Below are 15734 nucleotides of genomic sequence, written 5' to 3' on the forward strand. Positions count from 1 at the left end.
GAAGGTTTGTGGTCGGAACAAATATTTTTACATTTTCCAGTTACAGCATCCAAGTGACTTAGTTTCAGACAGTTACAACACAATTAATTCCAAAATGCAAATACAATGTTGTAGAAAATGTCATATCCACTTTCCAGGTCTGATTAATTTTGTTTAATTTAATTTGACATTGACTTAGAACATGCCGAGGCCTTATAAGGCATTGGTCAGACTGCACTTGGAGCATTGAGACCAGTTTTGGACCCCTTATCTAATGTGCTGGCTTGAAAACTAGTCTAGAGAGTTTCATGTGAATGTCAGGATTAATGTTTGCTGATTCTCTGTCTGTACTTGCTGAAGTTTAGAAGTTTAGAAGAATGAGGGAGGCTGTGTAAAAGGCACCTGGTTCACAAAATGTTTGATCATCAAAGATGTTTTAAGAATTACTTGAAGGTTTAAATCTTCAATAAGACAGATTCAATTTGATTCAATATGTGGTCATAGATAAGAGTTAAATTGGTGACCGAGGAGGAATACCCTGCCAAAACTATGGCAATCTGAGATTTAACTTTTGCGCTAAAATCCCCTCTTTTGTCATTTTCATAGAGTCATAGAGTACAGCACAGAAACAGGCTCCTTGGCCCATCTAGTCAATGCTGAAACCATTTAAACAGCCTACTCCCAATGACCTGCACTGGGACCACAGATCTCCATATCCCTGCTATCTATTGAAACTTCGCTTAAGCATTGAAATCAAGCTCGCATGAATCACTTGTGCTGGCAACTCATTTTGCACTCAATATCCATTGATTCACCAGAATTCAGGTACTATGTTCATTTAGAAATCTACAGAAATACTGCAGAAACTATTTCTTGTGGCAATGATAAGTGCACTAATATTAGAATCCAATGTTGGGACTTCATGATTGATTCACTCAAGCTGTCTCTTAAAATACTGCTTCGTGTTTCAATATATGTATCACTTATTTTCAGTGGGTAAATTCAAAGAAGGCATTTTAAAGCAGACAGAAATTAAAATGCTGTTCAAAATAGTGTTCTGGGAAATCAATGTTTGTCCTTCTCTGTCCTGGAAGTTTAGTCAAAGGCTTCTTCAGAATAAATATTTGGTTTTCTTGATGAATTTGGAAGAATTACATCAGATAGAAGATAGAAAATCTGAAAACACATACCACTAGGCTCAAGAACAGCTTCTGTCCTGAAGTTATAAGACTATTGAACAGTTCCCTTATAAAATATGACGGACTCTTTCTCTCTGAATCTACCTTGTTGTGACATTGCACCTTACTGTCTGCCTGCACTGTACTTCCCCTGCAACTGTAATACATTTTGCCCAATTTTCTTATACTACATCAATGTACTGATGTGGTGAAAGGATCAGTATGGCTGACATGCAAAATAAAGTTTGTGACTTTATCTCGGTGCATATGACAATAATAAACTAGTTACTACCTACCAATTACCAAGTTACCAGGATTAGTTGCTTACAGCTTCCCTGAGCAATCATGCAAAAACTCCAAAGTGACAAATAGTTATTCCGAATGATATTAGCATATACACAGTGATCTATCAGTATTTACTTATGGAATTCAGTTAAGTGGGACTAGTTTCCTGTAATGATTTTTCCTCACTAAATTCTCATCCAACAAATGAATGTTTATTGGCTTGAAAAGCAGTTAAAGGGAGTTCATTCATTAGGTCAGCCATGAAATGTGAATGATTGTGCAATTGAAGCTTTCTTTTGTTGATAGTGCAGGAAAAATCAAAATGTCAGGCTAGGATACTATTTCCAGTCATGACAGAATACATTTTCTTCCTTCCTGAAATACTTTCAAGTAGTTAAAATCATTGAAACATGGATCTCTTTTTAAGATTGGGAATTCGTGGAAACGAACTGCTTAATGATTCAATATATCCGTTAGTGATAACAGGAAATGCCACATATTAATATTTTGTAACATCTAAGTTAAGAGAACATACGTCATTTGTCAATAGACTAAAATAAGTTTGACCTCATGCTTTCTGATTAGCAAAACGTGCGACTTTCGGAGTGCGAGCTGCCATATCCTGAGGCAACACTGCAAGTGTTCTGGAGGAAAGCTGCCAAGAACCTGTTAACATTTTACCACAAAAATCCATTGGAAAAGATGCAGCTATTAAATTGCCGTTTGTGGGAGTTTTGCCATGTACGTGCAGAATGCTATGTTCCCCTAATAATAACGGTAATTACTGTGACATTATAAAAGGCACCAATAAAAAATACAGGAATTTTAATGCAAACATCAAAGAGTGACTGCATTTCCTACTGTACTTGTCATTAACCCTTCGGAGGCCACTTTCCTTTTGCAGACTTTACGACTACTACTATTTTAACTTCAATAAAGTTAAAATAGATTAAAATTAGTAAAACAAATTAAAATAGATTAAATTAAGTAACTAATTTTTGAGAGGGCTCCCTTCAAATTTACTTTTTTAAATAAAAAATACTTCATTCAATAAACACACTAGCCAAGTCAAGACATTCTATTTCCAATACATCAATATTACTAATGCTTCCCCTTTAAGTAATACACCCATGAAACATTTTGTCACATATAGCAAATGGACAGGATATAATCCGAAGCAAAACAAGAAATTTCAACTAGAAATATGTAATGAGCCTATTTAAATAGCAACACGATTACTAATTAAATTAGAACTAAGAGTATATTAATTCTGTTTTTTTTTTCCAAACATAAAAAACAGCTAATCAGATGTCAACAGGACCAAAGATTGATTGTGGATCTCAGGAACAGGAAGTCAGAAGAGCACACATTAGTTTGCAATGAGGTGGCATTGGCAGAAAGGGTGAGCAAGTTCCAGGGTATCAGCTTCTTCAAGAATCTGTTCTGTATCCAACACTGATGCAATCACGATAAAGGGACACTAGTGGTCTACTATGTTAAGAGTTTCAGGACTTTTGCTATGTCACCAAAGACTTTAGTAAATGTCTACAGATATATGGCAGAGAGCATCCTGACTGGCTGCAACACCAGCCTGGTATGAAGGTTTCAATGCACAGAATCACAAGAGGATACAAAGGATTGTAGACTTAACCAGATTCATCTTGGGTACAACCCTCCCTACCATTGAGGACATCTTCAACAGGCAATCCCTTAAGAAAATGGTGTCCATCATTAAGGATCCTCATCATCAGGGACCTACCCTCTTCTGGTTACTACCATCAGGGAAGAACACAGGAGCCTGATGACATAATACTCAACAATTTATGAACAACTTCTTCCTCTCCGCTATTGGATTTCTGAATGGTCCATGTACCCACAAACATTAGCTCATTATTCACTTTTTTGGCACTATTTACTTATTTTGTAACTTATAGGACTTCCATGTTTTTGTACTATACTGCTGCTGAACAACAACTTTTAAGTGATATTCAACAATGATAATAAATCTGATTCCGATTCTGTACTTTGTCCCTCTACAAACAGGGTCTCCTTTCATGCTGCTCACTTTTGGACATGTCAGTCCATGGCTTTCTCTATTGCCGTGATGAGGCCACACTGAGGTTGCACGAGCAACACTTTATATTCCATCTTGGTAGCCTCCAACCTGATGGCATGAACATCAATTTCTCAAACTTCCCCATTCCTCTTTCCCTCTTTCACCTTATCTCCTTACCTCCCTCTGATGCTTCATCCCCTTCCCATTCTTCAATGGCCCTCTGTCCTCTCCTATCAGATACCCTTTCTCCAACCCTTTATCTCTTTCACCAATCAACCTCCCAGCACTTTACTTCAACCCTACCCCTCTCCCAGTTTCACCTGTCACTGACTGCCTTGTACTTCTTCCTCTCCTCCACCACCTTCCTGCTCATCTCTTTTCTTCAGTCCTGATGAAGGGTCTCGGCCTGATTACTGACTGTTTAATCTTTTCCATAGGTGTTGCCTGGTCTGCTGAGTTCTCCAACATTTTGTGTGTAGTGCACTCTTCTCGTTGATATCTTAGATAAGTATGATTTTGTCGCATCGTGACCCTGATTTGTAAATTCGTGCTCCCTTGATGCAAGTTCGCCTTAAATTCATTAGGAACCTTATCCTACTAAAATTGTTCAACATCGCAGGAGCTGTTGAAAGTCGAAATCAACTCCACCTATTTGTTCATAAGTGGACTGATTAGTGAACGTCAATAAATGTTCAATAAGTGAACAATGACAAATCTTTACAGATTGATTAAAAAAATTCTGGAATAGGAATATGGAGGGAAAGAGACCTTTTTAAAAAAAAATTTCACATTTCAGGTTAGTGTAGTAGTTCACAATTTCCAGATGGGTTTCAATAAAAATCCATGTGGTATTCTGATACCACAGTAATGGCGTCTGGGGCAAAAGTGCCCTGGAATGCTTCTGGTGAGGTTCAAGTCATTCTCAAAAGCAAAGTAGTCGAAAACCAAATGACCAGGGACCTTTCACTCTTGATATCAAAGGCCCAATCCCTGGACCCAGCAGCACTCGAGATTTCTGCACCTTGCTCAAACCTCCAGTTACTGCACTGGTAAATGGTGCATTCACAGCATACAACAGAACATCAAAGGACAGTATAGCCATACCAATTAGATCAAAGTAAATTTATTGTGTGCATGTCACCATATACAAACTTGAGATTAATTTTCTTGAAGGCATTCACAGTAGGACAAAGAAATACTGTCAATGAAAAACTACATGCAAAGACAGGCAGACAACTAATGTGCAAAAAAAGACCAACTGTGCAAAAATGATTAATAAATTGATAGCTAGATCGATAAATAAATAAATAGTGCTGGAAACATGAGTTGTAGAGTCCTTGAAAGCTGAAGTTAAAAGTTAGAATTAGTTTTGTGTTGAGGTGAGTGAAGCTGTCGCCTGGTTCGGATATGGCCCAAGTGCAGAGTAAGAGACACTGAGCAGGTCGTTAGTTCACAGATTTTAATGCAAACAACGCTAAAAGGAAAAGGAAACAATAAACACTAGGCCAAACAGGGCCATTAACTAAAACTCTCAAATGGAAAATAAAGTCCACACTGTGGATGAAAAGAACAATGAAGAATAAAACGAATACCACTAGTCTTCAGAATCAGTTGACTTGATATTCCAATTTCTCAGGCAAGGCGAAAAGCAAGCAGGCAGCGAAGCATTGTTGTGTCCAAGTCATGATAAATACTATGATGGAATAATAGAGTTAAATACTATCACAATGAAATAATTTGCTGACACGTGCATAATCACGAGCGCAATTGCCATTCCTGCTGCGGCACCGAATCCTTGGTTGTGACAGAAGCTATTCACTCTTGTTCAGGCTACTAACTGTTCCAGACCTGGTGGTGTGGGAACTAAGGCTCCTGTACCTCCATCCCAATGGCAGCAACAAAGAGAGAGCACAGCCTGGATGATAGGTAGTACTTTTTTGTGGCAGCACTCCTTGTAGATGTGTTCAATATTGGGGACAGCTTTGCTGTGATAGACTGAGCTGTATGCATCACTTCTTGTAGGCTTTTCCATTCCTGGGCATTGGTGTTGCCATACCAGGTTACGATGCAACCAGTCAGGATACTTTCCACTGAAAATCTATGGAAGTTTATCAAAGTTTTAGATGACATGCCAAATCAGAATTATTGAGCAGGAATGAACACAGTGGAATTGTTGATGTTTATTGACTTAATATTTTGATGGATGATTATATGAAGCTTCTAATGGTATACTGGCAATAATAAATTGTCCGCCTCAGTTTTGTGCAATTCTTTAATTTGAAATTAATAAAATTCAAATTAATAAAGCTGCATCTTCTGGGTGATGCAGTTTCTTCCCACTTTTAAAAGACACATGGGTTAGAAGGTTAATTGGTCACATGGCTGTAATTGGGTAGCATAGGCTTGCTGGGCCAGAAGGACCTGTTACTGTGCTGAATCATTGTGAATAACAGCTTTTCCAAAGTAAATTGTGGCAAATGATCACTGCAAACAATAAAGAGGTAAGTGAAGGCGAAGCATATTCAAGAGGTGAGCCATGCTGGTGTGATGCAAAAGCGACACAGATGGAGTGAGTGAGTTGGAGAGGAAAAGTTGAGGCAGAGGAGATTTGATGCCTGTCCAACTAACCCGGGTGCGAGGTTGGATGACTGCAAGCATTGAACCTATTCGGAGAGGTCAAGATTGGTCTGGGCAGCAAAGTCTAGACCCTGAATTAATTGATGGGTGGCATGGTGTAGGCCCAGTGTGTTTCATTGCACCAGGGCCCAGGTCCTAATATACTGTTTGGACAATTTAAGCTCTAGTCCAGATAGACTGGAAAGGCAGGGTGTCAAGATCGGAGGCGAGAGTCGGGCTGATTTTGCTCACTCTCCCACAATATTAAAGGCACGGGGAGAAGGTTGGGGAATGGGACCAAGGAGGGAAAAAAAGGATAGCCATGATTGAACAGCCAAATAGCCTAATTCTACTCCTATGTCTTATGGCCTTATGATATTAACTTCTCTCTCCATGGCATTAAGGCTGTGAGACTACTCCCAGCAGCTGTGTTTCATGTCTGCAAGCTTCGTAGCGTTTTGCCCCACTAATATGACGAACTGATACTGAGGCTTTGGGCCTACTCCAGGCTGCTGCGGGAATTCGGATCTCAATTTGGTTTGGAATGCTGCTGCTCATTTCTATTTTTGCATGATCTGTGTCTTTTCTCTTTCTCTGTGCTTTGGGAGTTGGTCTTTATTTTATTTTAATTAAGTTCTTTTGGCTTCTTGCTTTGTGGCTGCCTGTAAGCAGACAAATCTCAAGGTTATATAATTTATACATTCTTTGATATAAGTGTACTTTAAATCTTTGCTTCTGGAAATAAATAAACTCAGCAGGTCAAGTAAAGAGAAGGCCAATGTATTGGACCCCTGCATCAAAACATTCAACACCTCTTTGCTCCAGTGATGATGCTTCACCTGCTGAGTTCCTCCCACAATTTGTGGATTGCTCGACTTTCTAGCATTCACATGGAAGATGCCCAGAGTCCACTCCCTACAATTCAAATGCAGTGGCCGGCTGCTGCAGTCCAAATTTGCACCTCCTTCTTGTCATTTAATAATCCTCTGAACAATTTCCATCTGGGATATAGGGAAAACAGATTAGATGACATCAAAAATTCCAACGATGCTTGTTAATCTGATTATTTACATCAGTATCAGTCTTATCCAATTCTGGCATAAGGTCACTGCTTTGAAACAGAAGCCAGATCCTATTTGATCTGCTTCACCATCCATATTTTCCCCACCCCCATTACTTTCCCACAACTGTACACACTCCTTGTGGCTCAGTGAGTTTAACTGATTTGGATTCCACGACTATTCTGTGAGGAGGAGCTACCCAAAGCAAAGATTTTGCTCTAGGCCATATCACTTGAGGCACTGTTGATGGAATATGCCATGGGTCATATTTATTGTTTTTATATAACTCAAAGTCAGAGATGCTTAAAAAGAATTTAACTAGGTTTAATTAATTCAAAAAGAAGTACAACTGAAGTCAGATACACACAGAAAAATACACTTCGATTAGCTTGTGGTCCACTACAGAATTTTTGATTCAAGTTCAGTAAGTCGTGATCTTCAACTTTATTTTCTTTTCAATGACCTAAAAGGTATTGTGGTTCTTCAATTTCAGACTTCAGATTTAGCCTGAAGGCCTGTTCAGTCTCACAAGTAAACTTTAGACTATATATGTTCATACACCCTAATTCTCATCTTGATTACAATTTATAGTTTTTGGAGTTCAAGCCTACTATTGGCAGAATCTCACTCTGCAATTAAACAAAATGACTTTGGCTGCAATCTCCCTTGTGAAACCAGTGAAACTATTCTGCAGCAAGTGGTTAACTATAAATATGTATTAGCAAAACTGACTGAGAAGAAGTGCCTTCAACCTGAAGTTAAATGACAATTTGAGGTTAAGCATATGTAATAAATCATTTTATTAATAATACAAATTAATGTATGTTATTGTATTATAGCTAATAATACAAAAATAGTTTTGCTTCATTAGTGAAATGACAAGGTGGAGAAATGCAATATAAGGCTAATTCATATGTTAATGGGAGCTGATTCTTCAAAAATGCATTTTAACTTCACTGTCAGTTATACTAAGTTCTGAGTGTTGCCCCTTTCAAAGTTCAAAGAACATTTATTCTCAAAATATATACACGTTGAAATTTGTCTTCTTGCACATAGCCACAAAATTAAGAAACACGATAGAATTCACAAAAAAAAGCCTACACCACAAAGACAGACACACTCAGTTTGCAAAAAAGAAAGAATAAATTGTGCAAACAAAACCAAACAATGCATGGACCATTAACCACAGAGTTGTTGAAAGTGATTCCACAGCCAGTGCTGCAGCCAGTCCGGGAGCCCAGTGGCCGCAAACCACAAACTTCAATGCTCAGGCAGGTAAAGCTGCATGGGGTAGTGAGCCACACACCAGTTCGTACTTTGCCTCAGCTCGTAGGCCTTAATCTTTTTTAAATCTGGCTCAGTGCTTAAATCAGCCAAACATTGGTTTGTCAACCTCTCCTGAGTCTCGGCCCTGGTGCTATAATCTGTACCAGAGTTTCGGTCCAGTTCAGCAACAACTACCTCATTCCTGAGAGTCCATTCAAAAATGCCAGCTGATACAGACGGTTCAAAAGCACATCGCCCAATAGGGAATTACAAGCTGCAGATTGCACTGATCAGAGCCTCAAAAAATATATATTTACTAGAATTAGTTTTGTTAGCTGCCTGCAAAGCACCTCCTTATCTTGGCAGCACCATCTTTGCGCACGCTTAGGGAGAAAGGTGCCCGTGCAGTTGAAGTAACAAAGATTGCATCGAAAGAAAAAAGTTAATGCTCAGTGACAGCCTCATCTAATCTACAGATATCTCAGCACAAAACTACCTAGCTAGTTAATGGCTGGTGAACTGTCTCACTGACAAATAACATGAACACTCTAATCTTTCTGTTTATCTTTTGGATCCTTTAAGCATCTTATACTATTTATAGTTATTTGATATCTTGCAGCTAGATTGCTTTTCACATCTACCCTTTCAACTAATGGGTATCAATTTTTTTCTAAAACTATTTCATATTTTCCACAAAAATAATTGAACTTCCATAATTTCCGATGGAATCACCAAATCACATATCTTGGAGGGAACGTTATTGACCCATTCTATTTCAGCTAGTCAATTATTTGCCACCTCTCCCCTGCCCCACCATTTCAGAGTAGGCTAATCAGAATTTCCATTTGATTACAACTTGTCGTTATTTTGACTTCTTAATGTAATGGTGGATTTTAAGAAATATTCAAGAAACAATCTTCAACAATCACAACAGTATTCCATTGTGCAAGATGTGGTCCCAACCACTGGAGTGCTTGCCCCTTGAGGCCCATTAATCCAATTCTGTCTCCAGCGACAATCTGCTGGAGAAACTCCATGAGACAAGTAGGATCTCTGGGGGGAATGAAATTGTCAACACTTTGGATCGAAACCCTGCATCAGGACTGAGATGGAGAGACAAGCTGGTCAGCATAGAGAGAAGAAGGGGAATGGCAAGAAAAGATTCTGAGGGAGGGTGGTAGACAGGCAGTTGTGCCGGGTAGGGGAAGGGGGGAGGAAAGAGAGAGAGAGAGAGATGGAGAACAGAGGCAAGGAGTGATTGTGAGAGGGGTAGAGAGAGAAAAAAGAAAAAGGGGAGGATAAATAAATAAACAAACAAATAAATAAAGAATGGGGTAAGAAGGGGAGGAGGGGCATTAACTGATGTTAGAGAAATCAATGTTCATGCTATCAGTTTGGAGGCTACCCAGGCTGAATATAAGGTGTTGCTCCTCCAACCTGAATGTGGTTTCATCTTGACAGTAGAGGAGGCCATGGATAGACGTATCAGAATGGGAATGGGACATGGAATTAAAATGTGTGGCCACTGGGAGATCCTGCTTTCTCTGGTGAACAGAGCGTAGGTGTTCAGCAAAACAGTCTCCCAGCCTGCATTGGGTCTCACCAATATATAGAAGGCCACACCGGGAACACTGCATGTCATATATCACACCAGCCGACTCACAGGTGAAGTGTCGCCTCACCTGGAAGGACTGTCTGGGGCCATCCTCCCTCACCACCACCAATTTAGGCCCCAGACAGTTCTTCTAGGGGAGGCAATACTCAGGTTGGAGAAACAACACCTTATATTCTGTCCGGATAGCCTCCAACCTGATGGTGTGAACATTGATTTCTTTAACTTACATTAATGCTCCCCTCCCCTTCTTACTCCATCCCTTATTTATTTATCTATCTATCTATCTCTTGCCCCCTTTTTTTCTTTTCTCTCTCTCTGCCCCTCTCACAATCACTCCTTGCCTGCTCTCTATCTCCTTCTGGTGCCCCCCCCTTTCTTTCTCCCCAGGCCTCCCATCCCATGATACTCCCTCTTCTCCAGCCTTGCATCCCTTTTGCCAATCAACTTTCGAGCTCTTAGCTTCATCCCTTCCCTCATGTCTTCTCCTATCATTTCGGATCTACCCTCCCCCTCCCACTTTCAAATCTCTTACTATCTCTTCTTTCAGTTAGTCCTGATGAAAGGTCTCAGCCTGAAATGTCGACTGTACTCCTTCCTATAGATGCTGCCTGACCTGCTGTGTTCCACCAGCATTTTGTGTGCGTGTGCGTGTGTGTGCGTGTGTGTGTGTGTGTGTGTGTGTGTGTGTGTGTGTGTGTGAGGTGAACAAGATTTGGAACTAGCTGGGGGATTGGGAGAGGCGTTTGAAAGCTGTGAGTGAGATGGGTGGGTGGAGCCAAGAGGAGAAAGGGGACAAAGATGGGTGAAGATGGCATGGGGGATAGGAAGGAAGGGGGAAAAGTACCTGGGGTAAGGGAGTAATAGGTGCAGAGAGTTGATCATACCAGGGAGACTCCACAATATCTATCCCAAATTTCCTGTTATAGATACTTCAGCTTCTTTTCCCAGTGCCTTCCCCTTCTCCTGAAGGTTCTGAAGCATCTTCTGCTGTTTGACTGGATACTTTTCCCAGACATTTCCCCTTCTCCTGAAAATCCTGAAGCATCTTCTGCTATCCCAATGGATACTTGAAGGTAACATCAAAGTACTCTTTACCTGTGAAGCCCTGGAGGCATTAGATGTTTTTCCACCTGAAACTGGCAGCACTCCAGGGTCTTCTTGGTGAAGAGGTCCCTGGTGAAGGGATTTTCCTCATTGAGGTCCCTCACTGTCACCCTGACAGTGTTGCACATCCCTCATGCTCCTACTGAGGAGCTTGTAACTGCGGCCATCCCAGTGGGAGTGAATTGGCTATAACAGATTGTGAGATGTTAGAGATTGGTTTACCAATCACCATCAGGATCCACCCCAACACCAGCAATAAAGCTTTCATCAGGCAGCCACTCGATCAAGCATTAAACCATTATCTTCTTTCTCCTTCAGAGCTCAGGTTTGCAGATAGATCCACCACGTAGGTCTGCCTTTGTGATTCCCACTCTGTGGAAGCGGCAGTAGGACCACCAGTTCTCCCCTGCCAAGGATGTGTCCCCCACAGAGATGATAACGCAGAAAACATGACACTTCTGCTCAAAGAGACTTGCAACCAAAGGGATTTCCCCTCAAGCAATCTCCTGCCCTGTTATTGTTGTTCATAGGAGTGGGAAGTGAGGATGATATAATGAGGGAAATTAAAATGGTTGAGTAACAGACTTGAGCACAGAGAAAGAATTGGACAAATTTAAATGAAGTAAAGAATAAAGGACATTATTTTAAAAAGCAGTGTATTTATTTTGTTCAAAGCATTGAATTACAATATAGTCTCTTCTGCTAACTGGATCCTTAAACCATTAAATGTCTGAATGCCAAAATGTTTGAAAAGTGGAGCAAATATTATATCAGACTAATAAGCACAGGGTAATAACAGAATCAACTGCTACCAGCAGTTTGTATTTCTTGTTTTGATTGGAGATAAAGCACAGCAATAGCCCTACCAGCACAACAAGCCTGCACTGCTGATTTCGATCTACGTGTCCAATGAACCTACTAACCTGTGCGTCTCTGGAATGCGGGAGGAAGCCGGAACACCCAGAGAAACCCACACGGACATAAGGACATAAAAGCTCCTTACAGAGAGTAATTGAATTGAACCCTGCTCCCTGGCGCTGAAATAGCATTACACAAACTACTATGCTACCATGCCATCCTAAATAATTCAATTCATTAAATACTTTCTTCCTCATATATTTTATTTTTTCTATTCTTATTACACAATTTTTAATGTCTTAACACAAATTTCTTTACCATCATTTTAGCAGAGGAGTTAACCTGAGATTTTTTTCAAACAATTACGGACACACTTAACCTCTCCGTCTTTCAGTCTTTGTCCCCTCCCCCCCCCCCCCCCCCACTTTAAGAAGACCTTTATCATCCAGGAACCAAAAATAACAAGATAACATACCTTAGTGACTGCCCCTCGGTGGCTCTGACACCTAACATCATGAACTGCTTCGAGAGGCTGGCCAGGCAAGCATTAAATCCAGGCTCATTGCAAACCTGAACTACTGCAATTCGCCTGCCACTGTAACATGTCTACATCGAATGCCATTTCCCTGGCCCTACACTCACCTCCTGGGCTTCTGGATAGTAAGAACACCTATGTAAGTCTATCATTTATTGACACAGCCCTCCCTTCCATGCTGTGATTCAGTACACACTCATCACCAAACTCTGGACCCTGGGAGACAACTCCTCCCTCTGCAACCGTCCTTGACTCCCTGACCAGCACCGTAATAAGTAAGTAGAGGCAGCAACACTTCTGCTATAATCATTTCAAAGATTGGTGCTCCACAAGGTTACACCCAAAGCACTCTACTGGACTCTCTGTACATCCAAGCCTGAGGCACGTATCGTTTGGCTTGAGGACAGCTTCTGTCATGCTGTTATCAGACTCTTTGATGGACCTCTTGTACAAATAGGTGGACACTTCACCTCACAATCTACCTGTTATGATCTTGCACTTTATTGCTTCCCTCACTGCACTTTCTCTGTAGCTTTTACATTATAATCTGCATTGTTATTGTTCTACCCTGTTCTACATCAAAGCACTGTATGATGATTCAATTTATATAAACAGTATACAGGCTTTTCACTGTACATGTGACAATAATAAACTAATAACAATGCCAATCCGTTCAATTGACAGGGATAGTTTCATTTGTTATTTTGTTTGAAACTTTAATGCCACATAAATACTCAGAAAATCTCTTTCTATGCTTTGTGCACAAAATTATGCATATTTTCATGGAAAAAATATATATTTTCATTTATGTATATTTTCATGGAAACTAGGGATTGCTCTGGTATACAAGATAAGGATTTGAATGTGAATGATGTTTGTCAAGCTCCTTCAAAATGGAGAAAACTTGGCTAATGCCAAATGATGCATGAATGCAGATTAGTGGATGACGGTCTAAGAGTGTTCCAGAAATTCTATCGTTTGCCAAAAAATATGGTAATTATTTTTGACTGAACAGGTATTTTTATAGTGTCAGCCTCTTTACAGATATTTTCTAGCTCTAACATTGTCATTTTCTACATGTCCATCGCCTAATGCCAGTGTTCTCACAATTCCTCTGCCACCTCCCACTAAACACTTCCCAGATTATAAACTTTCTATATTGACAGGCACCCCGACTCTCTTACTCTCTCAACTTCTGATATTCTTCAGAGAATTTCTTGTAGTCACCCATAACTATCTAATGACTAACTCCAATATCTCCCACAACGTACCAAAGGCACTGGAAGCTGTGTTTGTTCAACCAGTAAACACTGGATGATCTGTTACATGACTTGCATTTCACTTCACTGAATGAATAACACAATAGGAATTTCAAACTGTTTGTTTCACTTCTTGTGTTGTTTTATACCTGTAACCTTGTGAAAAGAATACCTTATGTTTTGTAAATGCCCGAAAGACTATGAAGATATTATATGCCACATGCAGTTGAAAACAGCACATAGACTCTACCTAGATAAATTCACATCTTATGTAACACGTATTTTAACTCCTTCAGTTTTTAGATGGATATCAATAAGGGCCAGGCTTATAAGGCTGGGTGTTTATTAGATATTACTGACAAATGACCTTCCCTAAAAAAAAGAAATAATATTGACTTAGTAAGGTTAAGCTGCATTGTTTTATAAAGTAGCACAGATAACGATTTCTCCTTAGTATCTTAAATTTAGAATATATTGAATCCATCTATTTCAAACAGTTAAGAAATTATAAAGCAAGACTGTTTCTCTGTAAGGTACCTATCACTAAATTAGAATCCTTCAAGTTGTTGAAAAGTTAATTTCAGATAGAAAGACGTCATGTCGCATTTCTTCACTTTCAATAACTACATATCATAAGTTTATGTTTGATTATCAGAAAATTCTGCAACAGCACATTATAAACCTTTTTTCTAATTCTTCAGTTTTTATGTCAGTTTACCATTTGACTTGTATTTTCATAGTAATTATAAATATGTATATAGGTTTAACCAAACCAGTTTAATGAGCTTATAAAAGAAATTATTGTTGAAATATGCAATAACAAATCTTTAAAGTCCACAGGAATGTACGTTCCGATGCAAGCATTTACTTATTTCTCAGAGATAAAGGAATAAAAGTATGAATTTAAAGTTACTTGTCTTACCTTTTTCTTCTCCGAATGTAATAGAGAATAATCAACAGAACAACTGCAATGCAAAACAAAATAAACCACTGCATGTTTTGATCCAGAAATGTTTTCTTCAATAACTCAGTGCTAATGGTAACTGTGCTCTGGGTGGAATGAGCTAAGCCACGGTCTGGTAACCAGTTTAATTCTAAACATTCATAGCAACAGGTCTGACTCGTCTTGTGACTTTCTGTCAAAGGAAGGCATGGTACACCACCAGACGTTTTATAATTGGATTCTTGAATTTCTAAATCAGGGCTGGCATCTTTCCACTTCTGGGGCCCACCCCTTTTTCAGTGGTCCTGTTGAGTATGAAGCTCTTCTAAGGTCCAAGACAAAATTTAGCCAACAACATTAGAATCCTCTTTAAAGTAACAGCATAAATGAACACTAGGTGGTTTAGAAATAAGACAAATAATTATATTTTGTTGCCTCTAGAAATCATTATGTATCAACCAGAGATTCTGCAATTCTATTTCAAGAATCGTATTAATAATAACATGAAGCAAAGTAGCATAATATTATCAATCACTGTTTGTTAATATCAGCAAATGAAAAAAATGGTTAGAATTATGGGGTATATCATTTAAATTTGTAGCATTTGTGCACAGACAGAAGTATTTTATTTGTGTGTGCCTGATTTCACTAATCAGTGAGCAGCCAGTTTAATACCATAATTTGTTAGTCAATAAGTATTAATACATTTTTATAGATGGGTCTGCTTTTACTAAGTTGATTAAGCTTTGGGCAGTGAAGCACAGACAAGATGCATATCCTTGGTACTTTAGTATCTAGTACTGGTATACTAACACTATTAATTCATTCCAGAAAAATAGCCATGAAGGAGTATTCAGATAACATTCTTCTAATTAATTGTGTTAGCTTAAATGTACTTAAATGCAGTGGAAATACTTTCTAGTGATATTAAATTGGAATTACTTAGATTTTAAAAGCACATTTTTATACTGGTATCATT

The 15734-nt window shown here is 39.2% G+C and overlaps 1 protein-coding gene across 2 annotated transcripts in view; it reads right to left on the minus strand.

The window, feature by feature from the left end:
• ptgis (prostaglandin I2 (prostacyclin) synthase) overlaps positions 1-15032 on the minus strand; it is a 60216-nt gene extending 45184 nt beyond the window's left edge. The window contains exon 1 of one of the 2 annotated variants that reach the window (XM_059980596.1): positions 14735-15032. In XM_059980596.1, coding sequence (XP_059836579.1) covers positions 14735-14808 — 74 coding nt within the window. In that variant the 5' untranslated portion in view covers positions 14809-15032. Of the gene's footprint in view, positions 1-12493; positions 12943-14734 lie in introns of those variants that run through there. The other variant, XM_059980598.1, reaches the window with a different exon arrangement.
• Between the last annotated feature and the right edge of the window lie 702 nt (positions 15033-15734).

The sequence above is a fragment of the Hypanus sabinus genome, chromosome 9 (assembly GCF_030144855.1).
Source record: "Hypanus sabinus isolate sHypSab1 chromosome 9, sHypSab1.hap1, whole genome shotgun sequence".
Classification (NCBI taxonomy): Eukaryota; Metazoa; Chordata; class Chondrichthyes; order Myliobatiformes; family Dasyatidae; genus Hypanus; species Hypanus sabinus.